Source organism: Carcharhinus amblyrhynchos, unplaced genomic scaffold, assembly GCF_965287045.1.
Source record: "Carcharhinus amblyrhynchos unplaced genomic scaffold, sCarAmb.v2.hapA scaffold_65, whole genome shotgun sequence".
In the NCBI taxonomy this organism is placed as follows: domain Eukaryota; kingdom Metazoa; phylum Chordata; class Chondrichthyes; order Carcharhiniformes; family Carcharhinidae; genus Carcharhinus; species Carcharhinus amblyrhynchos.
The window spans coordinates 681,388-701,548 of record NW_027649805.1 but is presented as its reverse complement, the minus strand read 5'-3'; the positions used below and the strand labels follow the sequence as shown (position 1 = coordinate 701,548).

At 44.4% G+C, this 20,161-nt stretch overlaps 1 protein-coding gene across 1 annotated transcript in view; it reads left to right on the top strand.

The window, feature by feature from the left end:
* Positions 1-20,161, top strand: part of hsf2bp (heat shock transcription factor 2 binding protein) — a 98,331-nt gene that overhangs the window by 11,345 nt on the left and 66,825 nt on the right. Inside the window, exon 2 of the mRNA XM_080182541.1 lies at positions 641-744. Within this exon, the coding sequence (XP_080038667.1) occupies positions 641-744 (104 nt within the window). The remainder of the gene's footprint in view (positions 1-640; positions 745-20,161) is intronic.

Genomic DNA, 20,161 nt, shown 5'->3' with positions numbered 1-20,161 from the left:
CACAATATTGTATAAACTTTCACTGTGAAGTATACTGTTTCAAATCAAGAAACCTCCACAGACATACACCACTTTCAGGACTTGGCACAGAAAGCGAGTTTGCTCACCTAATGCTGGATTTTGCAGCCTTTTAACTCCTGCTTTGAATTAATCATTTGGATGTTGGATTAAAACATTTCTTAGCCCTGGAATTTTCAGCATACATTGAGAGAGAGAGTGAGTGTGAGGTGACCTGATTGAAGCATATAAAATCCTAGTAGCTGGACAGACTAGATGTAGGAAGGGTGCTTACGCATGGGAAATTAATTTACAATGCTTCTTACATTTCAAGAACAGATTACAAACACAGAAACAATCAGACATCTGCCTTTGTATGGACAGTGGTTTTAAGAAGCATCTACCTGCATATTCAGACTTGCTCCACATTTTGCCTGTAGAAGACATAAATGTTGTACATTACTGATACAGAAAATGAATGTGTGCAGCTAAATTTGTGGAAAATCCATTGGACAGTGGGATTGAACCTTGGTGTGAAATATTGTATCTTGTTGCTGCATTATGACTTGGTGTGAAGCATGAATTTTTAAACAGTGTCAGAGTTACATAGCGCCTCATTGTAAATGTACTATTTCTGTTACAGCTTTGGAGAAAAGGGAGCAAGAAAATGAACAGTTACGACTGGATTGTGAACATTTTAAAGCTAGGCTGAAAACAGCACAGGCAGATTGCCAGAAGGAGCGAGAGGTAAAAACTCATTTAGTAATGTGAGCCCCCTGCTCCACCCACCTCACCCATCCAGGTTTACCCATTATCCTCGAACTATGACCATTGGTTCTGGACTCCCTCTAACATTGGGAACATTCTTTCTGAATCTACCCTGTCAGAATTTTATAAGATTCTAAAAATTTGATTTGATTTGATTTATTATTGTCACGTGTATTGGTGTACAGTGAAAAGTATTGCTTCTTGTGTGCTATACAGACAAAGAACATAAGAAATAGGAGCAGGAGTAGGCCATCTAGCCCTTCGAGCCTGCCCCGCCATTCAATAAGATCATGGTTGATCTGTCGTGGCTCAGTTCCACTTTCCCGCCCTCTCCCCATAATCCTTAATCCCCTCTCTTATCAAAAACCCATCAACCCACGTCTTAAAAATATTTAGCGAGGCAGCCTCCACCACTTCAACGGGCAGAGAATTCCAGAGATTCACCACCCTTTGAGTGAAGAAGCTCCTCCTCAACTCCGTTCTAAACCGCCCCCCCTTTATCTTGAGGCTGTGCCCCCTAGTCCTACTGTCTTTTTTGAGCGGGAAGAGTCTCTCCAGCTCTATCCTATCCATCCCATTCATTATCTTATACGTCTCAATGAGACCTCCCCTCATTCTTCTAAACTCTAACGAGTACAAGCCTAGTTTATTCAGCCTCTCCTCATAGCTCAACCCCCTCAACTCCGGTATCAGCCTAGTAAACCTCCTCTGCACTCCCTCCAAGGCCAAAATATCTTTGCGCAGGTGCGGCGCCCAAAACTGCACACAGTACTCCAGCTGCGGCCTCACCAATGCCCTATACAGCTGCAGCAAGACCTCCCTACTTTTATATTCAATCCCCCTCGCTATGAAGGCCAGCATCCCATTCGCCTTCCTGACCACCTGCTGCACCTGCAAGCTGGGTTTTTGCGACTCATGCACAAGGACCCCGAGGTCCCTCTGCACCGTCGCCTGCTGCAGTTTTTCGCCCCGTAGGTAATAGTCCTTCCTACCATTCTTCCTACCAAAGTGGACCACCTCACACTTGCCAACATTAAATTCCATTTGCCATTTCCTGGTCCATTCGCCCAGCCTATCTAGATCCTTCTGCAGACTCTCCACACCCTCCGCACAATTTGCCGTTCCCCCAATCTTGGTGTCATCAGCAAATTTCGACACCCTACACTCGGTTCCCTCCTCCAGATCATCTATATAAATGGTAAAAAGCTGAGGCCCCAGCACCGACCCCTGGGGCACTCCACTAGTCACCATCCGCCAATCCGAATAGCACCCGTTGGCCCCCACTCTCTGCCTCCTATTTGACAACCAATCCTCTATCCACGCTAACACCCTACCCCCAACTCCATGTCCCTCGACCTTCTGCAATAACCTCTTGTGAGGTACTTTGTCAAACGCCTTCTGAAAATCCAGAAAGTCCACATCCACTGGCTCTCCTCTATCCACCGCCCTAGACACATCCTCATAGAACTCCAGTAAATTTGTCAGACACGACTTCCCCTTAACAAAACCATGCTGCGTCTGCTCTATCAAGCAATTCCCCTCAAGATGCCTTGCTATTTCCTCCTTGATGACGGATTCTAACATTTTACCTACAACAGACGTTAAACTAACCGGCCTATAATTCCCTGCCTTTTGCCTGGCACCCTTCTTAAACAGCGGCGTAACATTAGCCGCTTTCCAATCTTCTGGCACTTCCCCGGAATCCAGCGACGTCTGGAAAATAACCACCAAGGCATCCACTATCACCGCCGCCATTTCTTTCAGAACCCTCGGATGCATTCCATCTGGTCCTGGGGACTTGTCCACAATCAGTCCCTCCAGTCTGTCGAGCACCGCCTCTCTAGTAACAGTAATGTCATTGAGACCCTCCAGTCCTACCACCTTTCCATCGCTAACACCTGGCAAATTATTCACATCTTCCTCCGTGAAGACCGAAACAAAAAAGTTATTCAAGACCTCAGCCATTTCCCCATCCCCTACCACTAAGTCCCCCCTCTCATCCTCTGAGGGTCCAACGTTCACCCTAGCCAGCCTCTTCCTTTTTATATATTTATAAAAACTCTTGCTGTCCTTTTTTATATTAAGCACTAGCCCAGCTTCATAGTTTCTCCTACCCTTCTTTATCAACTTCTTTGTCAATCTTTGTTGACATTTAAACCTCTCCCAATCCTCTTCTCGCCCACTACTCTTAGCTACTCTAAACACCTCCGCTTTTCATTTAACACTTTCCTTCACCTCCTTCGTTATCCACGGCTTATTACCTCTCCTCCTACGGTCCTTTTTAACCATCGGAATAAATTTCTGCTGAGCACCAAGAAAGATCTCCTTAAAGATCCTCCACTGCTCCTCAGCAGACCTACCTTCCAACGCGCTCCCCCAGTCAACATTCGCTAATTCTTCTCTCATCCTACCGTACTCCCCTCTGTTCAAACAAAGGATGCGCGTCCGGGAACCCACTTTCTCCTCCTCCATCTGCACCAGAAACTCCACCATACAATGATCACTCTCCCCAAGAGGATCCTTCACCGCAAGGTCCCTAATTCTACCCGCCTCATTACATAACATAGAACATTACAGCGCAGAACAGGCCCTTCGGCCCACGATGTTGCGCCGACCAGTTACAAAACAATGACCCACTAACCTAAACCAATCCCTTTTCGTCCATAAACCTATCCACGGATCTCTTAAACGCCCCCAAACTAGGCGCATTTACAACTGCAGCAGGCAGGGCATTCCAATCCCTCACCACCCTCTGGGTAAAGAACCTACCCCTGACATCCGTCCTATAACTACCCCCCCTTAATTTAAAGCCATAACACCAGATCCAAACTCCATTTAAGCCATTGAAATAGCAAGAAAAGGATTTCTTGCAGATGGCCTGGCAACAATGAGAAAAAAAAACTGAAAAAGTCTGTTTACAGCTGGAGAGAACATGATTAAAGAAAAAATCTGAAAGGTACACTAACGTTGCACCTCTCCCCTGAGCAAAAAATAAATCATCAACATTCAAAAATGGTTTCATTTTTCAAACCCTTTCAGTTTTCACACTATTAGTGTTCTACAATAAATATACACACGTCTTACAAAATCAAAACATGCAAACAGAACACTCGTATCATCCATTTCAGTCCTTGTCTTCTACGTCTCCAAAATTCTTCATCAATCCGGCATTGATTCAAGATCCTACTCAGTTTTATTGTGCAATTGGAACAGCATTTCCCACATCTACATCTATAACCATTTCAGTACTTCCCAACATATTCCCACATACTTGTCTATGTCCTATTAATAACTCTTTCAGGTCAGTTTGATTTTCCTCGGGAAGGTAACTCAATAACTTATCCCAATTTCTAATAAAGTCTCGATTATCCAATTTAATTTGAAAAATGTGAAATTCAGAGTCATTTGAATTCAGTTCTTCGCTGTGAGTTATAACATCGGCCTTCTACTCTCCTTCCTATCAAAATATCTTTTAATCATATTCATATGACACACTCTAAGTTTTCGTTTTATCTGGCATTCTTATCAAATAATTCACCTCACTCAATTTCCTTTCAATTTGATAAGGCCCGCTAAACCTTGCTTTTAAATGTTCATCTATCACTGGTAGCAATACTAAGACTTAATTCTCACTAGCAGAACTACAAACTTTTGATTTCTTATCCGCTTCCTGTTCATCACAATCTGTGCTACTTTTAAATGTTGTCAAATCAATCCACCTACACTATTCAACCTTTCCCTAAAATTTGATGCACGTGGCTCGATTTTACCATTTTGATTCTAAGTGCTGAATCTGGGCGCAATTCAGATCCGACTTGGAAAACTGTTCTCAGGCGCCCTCATATGCACTTAGTCTGAAAACAAAATCACAGGTCAGAGTTGCGCTGTGGGCAAAGCTTATCACGCTCAAAATGCTGCTGGTCTGATCGGAGGTTTTCACTGGCTACTAATACATGTGAAAATAATAAGTCAAATCAAAATTGATCTGATTGTATTTCTGTGAGTAGTCCATATCCGGTAAAACATTGAAGAAACTCCTTTACAATCCTTTTAGCTGTGATATTATGGAATGGCCTCTGGAAACCTAGTAGACACATCCATTATGGTGAATAGATATTGATTCCTATTTTTTGTTTCAGAAAGGGGTCCTACACAATCAATTAAGGTTCGTCAAATGCTGGAAAGGGAATAAAAGGTGCTGATTTTATCACTGCCTGAGGTTTCCCTATTCCCTGATATCTGTGACTGGCAAAATCTTCATGCAGTCCAGGCAAATAAAAATGTTTTTATATTTTAGCTTAAGTTTTCCTTACTCCCAAATGATGTCCTACTGGTACTTCATGTGCTGTCTGCACCATCTTCTTTCTATACCCTACCAGTAATACTACATGATGAACTTCTGCCCACTTTTCATCCATCTGCATATGTAAAGATCACCATTTCCTCATTAAGCCATCATTTTCAAGGTTAGAACATTTTGGTATATGCTCAGATTCCTCTTCCATGTACACTTTCTGCTGCAACTATTTTATTTCTATATCTTTCTGTCGTTACTCTGCCAACTTCCCAAATTAAAAATATCCACCTCATCCTCCACCTGTTTTTGTTCTTTTCCAACCATCTGATCAAAAATCATTTCTGATTATTGAACTTCAACTTCATTATCTTCACTCTTTGATTTCTCCTTTTGTGACTTTGTGACCTGGTTACCACTGTTATAAAGCAGCTTTGGATCCCCCGCTTTGAGAACTGCCACCAAAACACCCAAAGAGGAGTACCCTGCCCAAAAACCTGTAAAAAGCGTGTGGGAAATGGTACGATGTGCTCTTCAGTCACTCCTAGAGGTTGTATCAAAATAAATCCCTGACATCCTCAAAAATCAACATATAACAATTTATTTATCCAACTAACAGTGAGCACTAAACTATTAACCAAACCAAATAAAGCACGATTCTAATGGAACACTGTTCAGATAAATACAATTCCCACTCATTAACTAAATACAATTTAGTCACTCTCACCATTACACCAGGCTTGATGTCTTCGAACAAACAACAGTATGATATAAGGAAAGGCTCTTCGGCCCTCCAAACCTGTGCCGATCACGTTATACGATCTAGACCAACCGCTTGTATCCCTCTTCCCCAGCTGTTCATATGTCAATCCAGATAAATCTTAAATGTCACTAATGTATCTGCCCCAACCACCTTAATAAATATAACCAACATAAGAAATAGGAGCAGGAGTAGGCCATCTAGCCCTTCGAGCCTGCCCCGCCATTCAATAAGATCATGGCTGATCTGTCGTGGCTCAGTTCCACTTTCCCACCTTCTCCCCATAACCCTTAATCCCCTTGCCTATCAAAAACCTATCTACCCGCGTCTTAAATATATCTAGCGAGGCAGCCTCCACCACTTCAACAGGCAGAGAATTCCAGAGATTCATCACCCTTTGAGTGGAGAAGTTCCTCCTCAACTCCGTTCTAAACTGCTCCCCACTTATCTTGAGGCTGTGCCCTCTAGGCCTACTGTCCTTTCTGAGCGGGAAGAGCCTCTCCACCTCTATCCTATCCATCCCATTCATCATCTTATATGTCTCAATGAGATCTCCCCTCATTCTTCTAAACTCTAACGAGTACAAGCCTAGTTTATTCAGCCTCTCCTCATAGTTCAACCCTCTCAACTACGGTATCAGCCTAGTAAACCTCCTCTGCACTCCCTCCAAGGCCAAAATATCTTTGCGTAACTACGGCGACCAAAACTGCACACAGTACTCCAGCTGTGGCCTCACCAGTACCCTGTACAGTTGCAGCAAGACCTCCCTACTTTTATATTCAATCCCCCTCGCTATGAAGGCCAGCATCCCATTTGCCTTCCTGACCACCTGCTGCACCTGCAAGCTGGGTTTTTGCGACTCATGCACAAGGACCCCGAGGTGCCTCTGCACCGTAGCATGCTGCAGTTTTTCGCCATGTAAGTAATAGTCCTTCCTACCATTATTCCTACCAAAGTGGACAACTTCACACTTGCCAACATTAAATTCCATTTGCCAGTTCCTGGCCATTTGCCCAGCCTATCTAGATCCCTCTGCAGACTTTCCACACCCTCCACACAATTTGCCGTTCCACCAATCTTGATGTGATCAGCAAATTTCGACACCATACACTCGGTTCCCTCCTCCAGATCATCTATATAAATGGTAAATAGCTGAGGCCCCAGCACCGATCCCTGGGGCACTCCACTAGTCGCCATCCGCCAATCCGAATAGCACCCATTGACCCCCACTCTCTGCCTCCTATTTGACAGCCAATCCCCTATCCACGCTAACACCCTACCCCCAACTCCATGCCCCCTAACCTTCTGTAACAACCTCTTGTGCGGCACCTTATCAAACGCCTTCTGAAAATCAAGAAACACCACATCCACCGGTTCTCCTCTATCCACCGCACTAGACACATCCTCATAGAATTTCAAGACACATCCTCATAGAATTCCAGTGCATTCCAATACTTCACAGTGCATTGAAGGCCACCGTTATCCCCATGTAAAAAATTTTCCCCGCACACTTCCAGTGAACCTTCCCCCCTTACCTTGAACTTGTGCCCCCTTGTAATTGTCATTTTTGCTCTGGGAAAAAGCTTCCAACTGTTCACACTATCTATACCCCTCATAATTTTATAAATTTCTATCAGGTTGTCCCTCAGCCTCCATTTTTCCAGGCAGAACAATCCCAAATTATTCAATCTCTCCTCATAGCTCCTTCATACCAGGCAACATCTCCTCCAAAGCCTCCACACTCTTCAGGTAGTGTGGTGACCAGAATTGAACACAGTGTTCCAAATGTGGCCTAACCAACATTTTATATAACTAACATAATTTGCCAACTTTTTGATTCAATTTTAGACTCAATTCTGGACAATGAAGGCAAACATGCCATATGCTTTCTTCACCACCTTTTCCACCTGTGCTGCCACTTTCAAGGATCTGTGGACCTGTACTCCCAGATCTCTGTGTGTCTTTGCTCCTAATTGTTCTGCCATGTATGTTATAATTCCTACCTGAATTGGATCTACCAAAATGCATCACCTTACATTTGTCCGGATTAAATTCCATCTGCTATTTCTCCGTCCAATTTTCCAGCCTATCTATATCCTGCTGTATTCTCTGACAATCTTCATCACTATCCGCAATTCCGCCAATGTTAGTATTATGTGCAAACTTGCTAATCAAACCAACTACATTTTCTTTCAAGCCATTTTCATATATTACAAACAGCAGAGATCCCAGCACTGATCCCTGTGGAACACCACTACTTACAGACCTCCATTCAGAAAAACACTCTTCCACCGCTACCTCTGTCTTCTATGGCCAAGATGTGGAGTTGCCGGCATTAGACTTGAGTAAACACAGTAAGAAGTCTCACAAACTAGGTTAAAGCCCAACAAATTTATTTGGTAGCACAAGCCACAAGCTTTCGGAGCACTGCCCCTTCATCAGGTGAGTGGCAGTTCTGTTCACAAATGGTATGTAAAGACACAAACTCAATTTACAAAATAATGATTGGAATGCGAGTCTCTAAAGGTAATCAACTCTTAAAGCTACAGACAATGTGAGTGTAGAGAGGGTTAAGCACAGGTTAAAGAGATGTGTATTATCTCCAGCCAGGACAGATTTTGCAAGCCCAGGCAAGTTGTGGGGATTACAGATAGTGTGACATGAAGCTAATCTCATGTGTGCGGAACTTAGCTATGAGTCTCTGCTCAGCGACTGCATTGTCATGTGTCGTGAAGGCCACCTTGCAGAACATTTAGCCAAAGACCAGAGGCCGAATGCCTCTAAGGAGGTCAGTGCGGTTTTTCACTGTGGCATGTCGGAACTGTCGATCGATGAGTCGAGCACCATATCCTGTTCTTATGAAGGCACCTGGAGGTGTCTATTGCAATCCTCCTCATCTGAGCCCATCCTGTGAATATAGAGGGGATGCCTTCTTTAACATGTTTAGGGTGGAAGCTGGAGAAGTGGAGCATCGTGAAGTCATTGGTGAGCTTGCAGTACAGTGAAGTGCTGAGGTGACCATCCTTCATGGAGATGCTTGTGTCCAAGGATGCAACCCATTCTGGAGAGTAGTCCATGGCGAGTCTGATGGTGGGATGGAACTTGTTGATGCCATCAAATAGTTGTTTCAGTGATTGTTCACCATGAGTCCAAAGGAAGAAAATGTCATTGATGTATCTAGTGTATAGTTTCAGTTGAATGTTCTGTGCAGTGAAGACGTCTCATTCGAACCTGTGTATGGAGGTGTTGGCATATTGAGGTGCGAATTTGGTTCCCATGGCTGTTCCGTATGTCTGGATGAAAAACTGCTTGTTGAAGGTGAAGACATTGTGGTCCAGGATGAAGTGGATAAGTTGTAGAATTGCATCTGGAGATTGGCACTTGTTGGTGTTGAGTACTGAGGCAGTTGCAGCAATGCCATTGTCGTGGGGGATGTTGGCGTAGAGTGCCGAGACACCCATTGTGGCGAGGAGTGCTCCTGGTTCATCTGCTCCATGTGTGCTGAGTTTCTATAGGAAGTCCGTACTGTTGCGACAAAAGGTGGAGGTTCTTTGTACAATGGGTTTCAGGATGCCCTCGACATAGCTGGAGAGGTTCGCGCACAGGATTCCATTGCCTGATATGATGGGACGGCAGGGTGTGTTGGCCTTGTGTATCTTCAGGAGGCAGTAGAGGTCTCCAACGTGGGGAGTAATGCGGGATGAGAGCACAGAGGGTGCTCTGAAGGTCTGGGTCAAAAGTCTCAATCAGTCTGTTGAGTTGATGGGTGTGTTCTTTGGTTGGATCTGTCTGTAGTGTTCCTCGTTGTCGGTACACTTTTACCCTGCCACAGCAACCTTTGCAAGACATGCCGGATCATCGACATGGATGCCATCTTCTCACGTGAGAACACCAGGTACCCAGTACATACACTTGCAACTTGGCCAATGTTGTACGTTGGGGAGACCATGCAGACACTACGACAGTGGATGAATGAACACCGCTCAACAATCACCAGGCAAGAGTGTTCTCTTCCTGTTGGGGAACACTTCAGTGGTCACAGGCATTCAGCCTCTGATCTTCAGGTAAGCATTCTCCAAGGCGGCGTTCACAACACGCAACAACGCAGAGTCGCTGAGCAGAGACTGATAGCTAAGTTCCGCACATATGAGGGCGGCCTCAACTGGGATCTTGGGTTCATGTCATACTATCTGTAACTCCCCCAACTTGCCTGGGTTTGCAAAATCTCACTAACTGTCCTGGCTGGAGACAATACACATCTCTTTAATCTGTACTTAACCCTCTCTCCATCACATTTTCTGTACTTTTAAGATTTGATTATCTGTAAAGACTCGCATTCCAACCATTATTTTGTAAATTGAGTTTGTGTCTTTACGTGCCCTGTTTCTAAACAGAATTCCCACTCACCTGATGAAGGGGCAGCACTCCGAAAGCTTGTGGCTTGTGCTACCAAATAAACCTGTTGGACTTTAACCAGGTGTAGTGAGACTTCTTACTGTTCAATGGCCAAGCCAGTACTGAATCCATCTAGCTAGTTCACCCCTGATCTCATGAGATTTAATCTTTTGCACCATCAGGAGTGAATTAGGAAGCATGGATTGGATTAGGGGATTACAGGGACTGGGAACGTCTGAAATGTGGAGTTTTTTCAAGGAGCAGCTACTGCGAGTCCTTGATAGGTATGTCCCTGTCAGGCATGGTGGATTTGGTAGATCTAGGGAACCGTGGTGCACTAAAAGAGTTAAGTCGATGGTTAAAAAGAAAAAGGAGGCTTATGTTCGGATGAGATTGGAGGGCTCAGATAGTGCACTAGAAAGCTTTAGATTGGCTAGGAGGGAGTTGAAGAGTGAGTTGAGAAGGGCTAAAAGAGGACATGAGAAGACTTTGGCTGATAGGATTAAGGAGAATCCTAAGGCGTTCTATAGGTATGTCAAGAACAGAAGGTTGGTCAGGGCAAGATTAGGGCCAGTTACAGACAGCAGGGGGAAGTTGTGTGTGGAACCGGAGGAGATTGGAGAAGTATTGAACCAATATTTCTCTTCGGTGTTCACGCAGGGGGACATGAATATAGCTGAGGAGGACATTGGGTTGCAGGGGTGTAAAATAGACAGTATTACGGTTGATAAAGGGGATGTGCTGGAAATTCTTGAGGGGCTGAAAATAGATAAGTCCCCTGGTCCGGATGGGATCTACCCTAGGATTCTCTGGGAGGCTAGAGAGGTGATTGCAGAGCCTCTGGCTCAGATCTTCAGGTCGTCATTGGTCTCTGGTGTAGTCCCGGAGGATTGGAGGATAGCGAATGTTGTCCCATTGTTTAAGAAGGGGAACAGAGACTTTGCCGGGAATTATAGACCGGTGAGTCTTACTTCTGTTGTGGGCAAGGTTTTAGAAAAAATTATTAGGGATAGGATTTATAGTTATTTGGAGTGTAATGAATTGATTAGAAATAGTCAGCATGGTTTTGTAGCGGGTAGGTCGTGCCTTACTAACCTTATTGAGTTTTTTGAGAAGGTGACCAAAGAGGTGGATGGGGGTAAGGCAGTTGACGTGGTATACATGGATTTTAGTAAGGCGTTCGATAAGGTTCACCATGGTAGGCTTCTGCAGAAAATGCAGATGTATGGGATTGTGGGTAATCTAGGAAGTTGGATCAGGAATTGGCTATCAGATAGGAGACAGAGGGTGGTGGTGGATGGTAAATATTCATCATGGAGTGCAGTTACGAGTGGTGTGCCTCAGGGATCTGTTTTGGGGCCACTGTTGTTTGTAATTTTTATTAATGATCTGGATGAGGGTATAGTTGGGTGGATTAGTAAATTTGCTGATGACACCAAAGTTGGAGGTGTGGTAGATTGTGAGGAAGGGTGTCATAGTCTGCAGGGAGACTTAGATAGGTTGCAGAGCTGGGCCGAGAGGTGGCGGATGGAATTTAATGCGGAGAAGTGTGAGGTAATTCACTTTGGTAGGAGCAACAGATGTGTCGAGTATAGGGCTAACGGGAGGACTTTGAATAGTGTGGATGAACAGAGGGATCTAGGTGTGTGTGTACATAGATCCCTGAAAGTTGGGAATCAAGTAGATAAGGTTGTCAAGAAGGCGTACGGTGTCTTGGCGTTTATTGGTAGGGGGATTGAATTTAGGAGTCGCAGTGTAATGTTGCAACTGTACACTACTCTAGTGCGGCCGCACTTGGAGTACTGTGTGCAGTTCTGGTCCCCGCATTACAAGAAGGATGTGGAGGCGTTGGAGAGGGTGCAGAGGAGGTTTACTAGGATGTTGCCTGGTATGGTGGGGAGGTCCTATGAGGAGAGACTGAGGGATCTAGGGTTGTTTTCGTTGGAAAGAAGGCGGCTAAGAGGGGATCTTATTGAAACATATAAGATGATTAGAGGTTTAGATAGGGTGGATAGTGATAGCCTTTTTCCTCGGATGGAGAAAGCTAGCACGAGGGGGCATGGCTTTAAATTAAGGGGGGGTAGCTACAGGACGGATGTCAGGGGTAGGTTCTTTACCCAGCGGGTGGTGAGGGATTGGAATGCCCTGCCTGCTGCAGTTGTAAATGCGTCTAGTTTGGGGGCGTTTAAGAGATCTCTGGATAGGTTTATGGACGAAAAGGGATTGGTATAGGCTAGTGGGTCATTGTTTTTGTAACTGGTCGGCGCAACATCGTGGGCCGAAGGGCCTGTTCTGCGCTGTAATGTTCTATGTTCTATGTTCTAGCCTGCCATGAGAGTCGTTGTCAAATGTCAAATCAATTAAACTAGTGAAGCATGATCTCCCACGTACAAAACCATGCTATCTGTTGCAAAAAAAAAATTCACTTCCAAATGTGTATAAATCCTAATCCTAAGAATCTTTTCCAACATTTTTACGATCACTGATGTCAAGCTCACTGGCCTATAGTTACTTGGGTTATCCTTGCTGCCATTCTTAAATAACGGGACAACATTGGCTATTCGCCAATCCTCTGGGACCTCACTAGTGGCCAACAAAGAAACAAAAACTTCTGTTAGAGGCCCAGCAATTTCAATTTGTCTCAAAGAACAAAGGAAATTACAGCACAGAATAGGTTCTTCAGCTGTCCAAGACTGCACCAACCATGCAGCCTGACTGAACTAAAACCACCCCCCAGATTCCGTCGCCCTCCATTCCCATCCTTTTCATGTATTTGTAAAAATGCCCCTTTTCCATGAGATTGTTTTGGCAGATAAGGCAAAGGAGAATCCCAAGAGCTTCTACAAGTACATAAAGGGCAAAAGAGTAACTAGAGAGAGAGTAGGGCCTTTTAAGGATCAACAAAGTCACATATGTGTGGACCCACAAGAGATAGGTAATATCTTAAATGAATATTTCCCATCAGTGTTCACTGTTGAGAGAAACATGGATGTTAGGGAACTTGGGGAAATAAATAGTGATGTCTTGAGGAGCGTACATATGAGAAAGAGGCACTGGAAGTCTTAAAGCGCACCAAAGTAGATAAGTCCCCGGGACCTGATGAAGTGCATCCCAGGACATTGTGGAAGGCTAGGGAGGAAGTTGCGTGTCCCCTAGCAGAGATATTTAAATCATTGATAGTCACAGGTGAGATGCCTGAAGATTGAAAGGTGGCAAATGTTATGCCTTTGTTTAAGAAAGGCTGCAGGAAAAGCCTGGGAATTACAGGCTGGTGAGCCTAACATCTGTGGTGGGTAACTTGTTAGAGGTATTTTGAGAGACAGGATCTACAGGCATTTAGAGATGCAAGGACTGATTAGGGACAGTCAGCATGGCTTTGGAAGTGGAAAATCATGTCTCACAAATTTGATTGAGTTTTTTGAAGGAGTAGCCAAGATAGATGAGGGCAGTGCAGTTGATGTTGTCTGCACGGACTTTAGCAAGGCCTTTGACCAGGTACCACATGGTAGGTTGTTGCATAAGGTTAAATCTCAAGGGATCCAGGGTGAGGGAGCCAAATGGATACAAAATTGACTTGATGACAAAATGTGGAGATGCCAGCGTTGGACTGGGGTAAGCACGTTAAAAAGTCTCACAACACCAGGTTAAAGCCCAACAGGTTTATTTGATACAAAAGCCACTACCAAATTGACCTGTTGGAGTTTAAACCTGGTGTTGTGAGACTTCTTGATGACAAAAGCCAGAGGATTGTTTTTCAAACTGGAGGCCTGTGACCAGTGGTGTGCCTTAGGTATTGGTGCTGGGTCCACTGTTGTTTGCCATTTAGATTAATGATTTGGATGAGAATATAGGAGGCATGGTTCATAAGTTTGCAGATGGCACCAAGACTGCTGGCATAGTGGACAGTGAAGAAGGTTACCTAGGATTGTAATGAGATCTTGATCAATTGGGCCAGTGGGCTGACAAATGGCAGGTGGAATTTCATTTAGACAGATGTGAGGTGATGCATTTTGGTAGATCAGTCCAGGACAGGACTTACTCAGTTAATGGTAGGGCACTGGGGAGAGTTACAGAACAAAGAAACCTAAGAGTACATGTTCATAGCTCCTTGAAAGTGAAGTCACAGGTGGACAGAGTGGTGAAGAAGGCATTCGGCATGTTTGGTTTCATTGGTCAGAACATTGAATATAGGAGCTGGGACATCTTGTTGAAGTTGTATAAGACTTTGGCAAGGCCACACTTGGAATACTGTGTACAGTTCTGGTCACTCTATTATAGAAATATTATAAGTCACAGGAACAAAATTAGGCCACTTGGCCATTGAGTCTGCTCCGCCATTCAATCATGGCTGATATTTTTCTTATCCCCATTCTCCTGCCTTTTCCCCATAACTACTGATCCTCTTATTAATCAAGAATCTTAAAAACACTTAATGACCTGGCCTCCACAGCCTTCTGCGGCAAAGACTTTCATAGATTGACCACTCTCTGCCTGAAGAAATTCCAACTCATCTCTGTTTTAAAGGATCCCTTCATCCTGAGGTTGTGCCCTCTGGTTCTTGATTTTCCTACTAGTGGAAACATCCTCTCCAAATCCACTGTATCCAGGTCTCGCAATATCCTCCAAGTTTCAATAAGATCCCCCCTCATCCTTCTAAACTCCAACGAGTACAGACCCAGAATCCTCAACTGTTCTTCATAAAATAAGTTCTTCATTCCAGGGATCATTCTTGTGCATCTCCTCTGGACTCTTTCCAAGGCCAGCACCTTGCTAAAATTTGGGGCCCAAAACTGTTTAGAATATTCCAAATGGGTTTTGACCAAAGTCTTATACAGCCTCAGAAGTACATCTCTGCTCTTGTATTCTAGCCCTCTCGAGTTGAATGCTAACATTTCATTTGTCTTCCCAACTGCCGACTGAACCTGCACGTTAACCTCAAGAGAATCTTGAACAATGACTCCCGTGTCTTTTTGTGCTTTTGATTTCCTATTTAGAAGCATTTTCCTATTTAGAAAGTAGTCTATTCCTCCATTCCTACTTCCAAAGTGCATAACCTCACACTTTCCCACATTGTATTCCATCCGCCACTTCTTTGCCCACTTTCCTAACCTGAAAAAGTCCTTCTGCGGCCCCCTTTCTTCCTCAGTACTACCTGTCCCTCTAGATATCTTTGCGTCATATGTAAACTTAGCAACAGTGCCTTCAGTTCTCTCTTCCAAAGCATTAATGTATAGTGTGAAAAATTGTGGTCCCTGCACCGACCCCTGAGGCACACTACTAGTCACCGGCCATCCTGAAGACCCCTTTATCCCCACTCTCTGCTTTCTGCCAGTCAGCCAATCCTGTAACCATGCCAGGATCTTTTCCTTAACACCATGAGCACTTAACTTATTTAACAGTCTCCTATGTGGCAACTTGTCAAAAGCCTTGTGGAAATCTAAATAAATCATGTCCACTGGTTCTCCTTTATCTAACTTCCTTGTTACCTTCTCAAAGAACTCTAACAGATTTGTCAGACATGACCTCCCCTTGACAAAGCCGTGCAGACTCAGTCCTACTTTATCACGCACTTCCAAGTATTCTGCGATCTCATCTTTACTAATGGACTCTAAGATCTTTCCAGTGTCTGAAGTCAGGCTAACCAGCCTATGATTTCCCATCTGCTGTCTCTCTCCCTTCTTAAACAGTGGTGTTACCTTCGCTACTTTCCAGTCCTCTGGGATCCTCCCTGCCTCCAGTGATTCTTGAAAGATCATCATCAATCCATCCACAATAGAACATTACAGCGCAGAACAGGCCCTTCGGCCCACGATGTTGCGCCGACCAGTTAAAAAGCAATGATCCGCTAACCTAAACCAAACCCTTTCCATCCATAAACCTATCCACGGATCTCCTAAACGCTCCCAAACTAGTCGCATTTACAACTGCAGCAGGCAGGGCATTCCAATCCCTCACCACCCTCTGGGTAAAGAACCTACCCCTGACATCCGTCCTATAACTACCACCCCTTAATTTAAAGCTATGCCCCCTCGTGCTAGCTTTCTCCATCCGAGGAAAAAGGCTATCACTGTCCACCCTATCTAAACCTCTAATCATCTTATATGTTTCAATAAGGTCCCCTCTAAGCCGCCTTCTTTCTAACGAAAACAACCCTAGATCCCTCAGTCTCTCCTCATAGGACCTCCCCTCCATACCAGGCAACATCCTCTGCACCCTCTCCAAAGCCTCCACATCCTTCCTAGAATGTGGGGACCAGAACTGCACACAATACTCCAAGTGCGGCCGCACCAGAGTTTTGTACAGTTGCAACATGACGCTGCGGCTCCTAAATTCAATCCCCCTACCAATAAACGCCAAGACGCCGTATGCCTTCCTAACAACCCTATCTACTTGATTCCCAACTTTCAGGGATCTATGTACACATACACCTAGATCCCTCTGTTCATCCACACTATTCAGAGTCCTACCGTTAGCCCTATACTCTACACATCTGTTATTCCTGCCAAAGTGAATTACCTCACACTTTTCCGCATTAAACTCCATCCGCCACCTCTCGGCCCAGCTCTGCAACTTGTCCAAGTCTCCCTGTAAACTATGACACCCTTCCTCACTATCTACCACACCTCCGACTTTGGTGTCATCAGCAAATTTACTAATCCACCCAACTATACCCTCATCCAGATCATTTATAAAAATTACAAACAGCAGTGGCCCCAAAACAGATCCCTGAGGCACACCACTCGTAACTGAACTCCATGACGAATACTTACCATCAACCACCACCCTCTGTCTCCTATCCGCCAGCCAATTCCTGATCCAATTACCTAAATCACCCTCAATCCCATACATCTGCATTTTCTGCAGAAGCCTTCCATGGTGAACCTTATCAAACGCCTTACTAAAGTCCATATATACCACGTCAACTGCCTTACCCCCATCCACCTCTTTGGTCACTTTCTCAAAAAACTCAATGAGGTTAGTAAGGCATGACCTACCCTCCACAAAACCATGCTGACTATCTCCAATCAATTCATTACTCTCCAAATAACTATAAATCCTATCCCTAATAATTTTTTCTAAAACCTTACCCACAACAGAAGTATGACTCACCGGTCTATAATTCTCAGGGAAGTCTCTGTTCCCCTTCTTAAACAATGGGACAACATTCGCTCTCCTCCAATCTTCCAGTACTATACCTGTGACCAACGACGACCTGAACATCAGAGCCAGAGGCTCTGCAATCGCCTCTCTTGCCTCCCAGAGAATCCTAGGGTAAATCCCGTCTGGCCCAGGGGACTTATCTAATTTCAAACCCTCAAGAATATCTAGCACATCCTCCTTATCAACCGCAATACTGTCCAGTTTACAACCCTGTAACCCAGTGTTCTCCACAGCTACATTTATGTCCCCCTGCGTGAACACCGAAGAGAAATATTGGTTCAATGCCTCTCCAGTCTCTTCCGGTTCCACACATAAATTCCCGCTGCTGTCTCTAACTGGCCCTAATCTTGCCCGAACCAACCTTCTGTTCTTAACATATCTATAGAATGCCTTAAGATTCTCCTTAATCCTATCAGCCAAAGGCTTCTCATGTCCTCTTTTAGCCCTTCTTAACTCACTCTTTAACTCCCTCCTAGCCAATCTAAAGCTTTCTAGTGCACTACCTGAGCCCTCAAGTCTCATCCGGACATAAGCCTCCTTTTTCTTTTTAACCAGCGAATCATCTTTCCTAGTGCACCACAGTTCCCTAGCTCGATCAATTCCCCCCTGCCTGACAGGGACATACATATCAAGGACTCACAGTAGCTGCTCCTTGAAAAAACTCCACATTTTGGACGTTCCAAGACCCTGTAGTCTCCTAGTCCAACCTATGCTTCCTAATTCTCTCCTAATAGCCTCATAATTACCCTTCCCCCAGCTAAAACTACTGACCCGCGGTTCATGCCTATCCCTTTCCATCACTAAGGTGAACGTAACCGAATTGTGGTCACTATCACCTAAATGCACACCAACTTCCAAGTCTAGCACCTGGTCTGGCTCATTTCCCAGCACCAAATCCAATATAGCCTCACCTCTAGTTGGCCTATCAACATACTGAGTCAAAAAACCTTCCTGCACGCTTTGTACAAAAACTGACCCCTTTAATTTCCTCAGCTGTCTCTTTTAGAACCCCGGAATGCAGCCCATCCAGTCCAGGTGATTTATCCACCTTCAGACCTTTCAGTTTCCTCAGAACATTCTCCTTAGTGATAGCCACCACACTCACCTGTGCCTCCTGACTGCTAGAGCTCTGGCATCCCACTGGTGTTTTCCACCATGAAGACTGATACAAAGTAATTATTCAGTTCCTCCACTATTGCTTTGTTTCCTATTATCATTTCTCCAGTCTCATTTTCCAGTGGTCCAATAGCTATCTTTACCTCTCTGTTACCTTTTATGTATTGAAAAACCCTTCCTATCTTCTTTTACATTGCTATCTAGCTTACATTCATATTTCATCTTCTCCCCCCTTACTGCTTTTTTTAGTTGTTCTCTGTTCACTTTTAAAGGCTTCCCAATCCTCTGGCTTCCCACTAATCTTTGCCACTTTGTATGCTTTATCTTTTGTTTTTATGCTGTCCTTGACTTCCCTCATCAGCCATGGATGCCTCATCATCCCCTTAGCATGTTTCCTCCTCCTCCTTGGGATGAATTTCTGTTGTGCTTCCTGAATAACTCTCAAAACTCCTGCCATTGCTGTTCCACTATCTTCCCTGCTGGGGTCCCTTTCCAATCAACTCTGGCCAGCTCCTTCCTCATGCCTTTGTAGTTACCTTTATTTAATTGTAATTCCATTAGATCTGATTCCAGCTTCTCCCTTTCAAACTGCAGAGTAAATTCTATCATAAGTTTGAGTTATAAAGAGAGGCTGGATAGTAGCAGGCTTAGGTGTGATCTTATTGATGTCTTTTTCCAAAGATAGGGGAGTCTAAGAGGGCATAGGTTTAAGGTAAGAGGGGAGAGGGACAATTATTTCACACGGAGGATGGTGAGTGACTTGAACAAGCTGCCAAGAGGTAGTAGTAGAGATGGATACAATTTTATCTTTTAAAAAGCGTGTAGACAGTTACGTGGGTAAGATGAGTATAGAGGGATGCAGGCCAAATGCGGGCAATTGGGACTAACTTAAGGGTTAAAAAAGGGGGCAGCATGGACAAGTTGGACCAAAGGCCTGCTTCCGTGCTGTAAACCTCTATGACTCTATCACATGCGTTGCCACTTTCAGTGACCTGTGTACAGGTACATCCAGATCCCTGTGCCTATCAATGCTCTTAAGGGTTCTGCCATTTACTGTTTATTTCCCATCTGTATTAGACTTTCCAAAATGCATTACCTCACATTTGTCCAGATTAAATTCCATCTGCCATGTCTCTGCCCAAGTCTCCAACTGATCCTGCTATATCCTCTGACGGTCCTCATTGCTATCCGCAATTCCACCAACCTTTCTAATCAAACCAAATACATTTTTCTCAAAATCATTTATATACATTACAAACAGCAAAGGTCCCAGCACTGATCCCTGAGGAACACTTGTCATAGCCCTCCATTCAGAAACTCACCCTTCCACTGCTACCCTCTCTCTTTGACTGAGCCAGTTCTGTATCCATCTTGCCAGTCACCTCTGATACCATGTGACTTCACCTTCTGTACTAGTCTGCCATGAGGGATCTTGTCAAAGGCTTTACTGAAGTCCATGTAAACAACATCCACTGCCCTATCCTCATCAATCATCTTTGTCACTTCCTCAAAAAACTCGATCAAGTTAGTGAGACATAACCTCCCTTTCACAAAACTATGTTGCTTCTCGCTAATAAATCAGCTTATTTCCAAGTGGAAGTAAATCCTGTCTCTGAGGACCATGAGCTATTAATTATGGAAAATTGGTTCAAATTCATGAAAATTGCAGG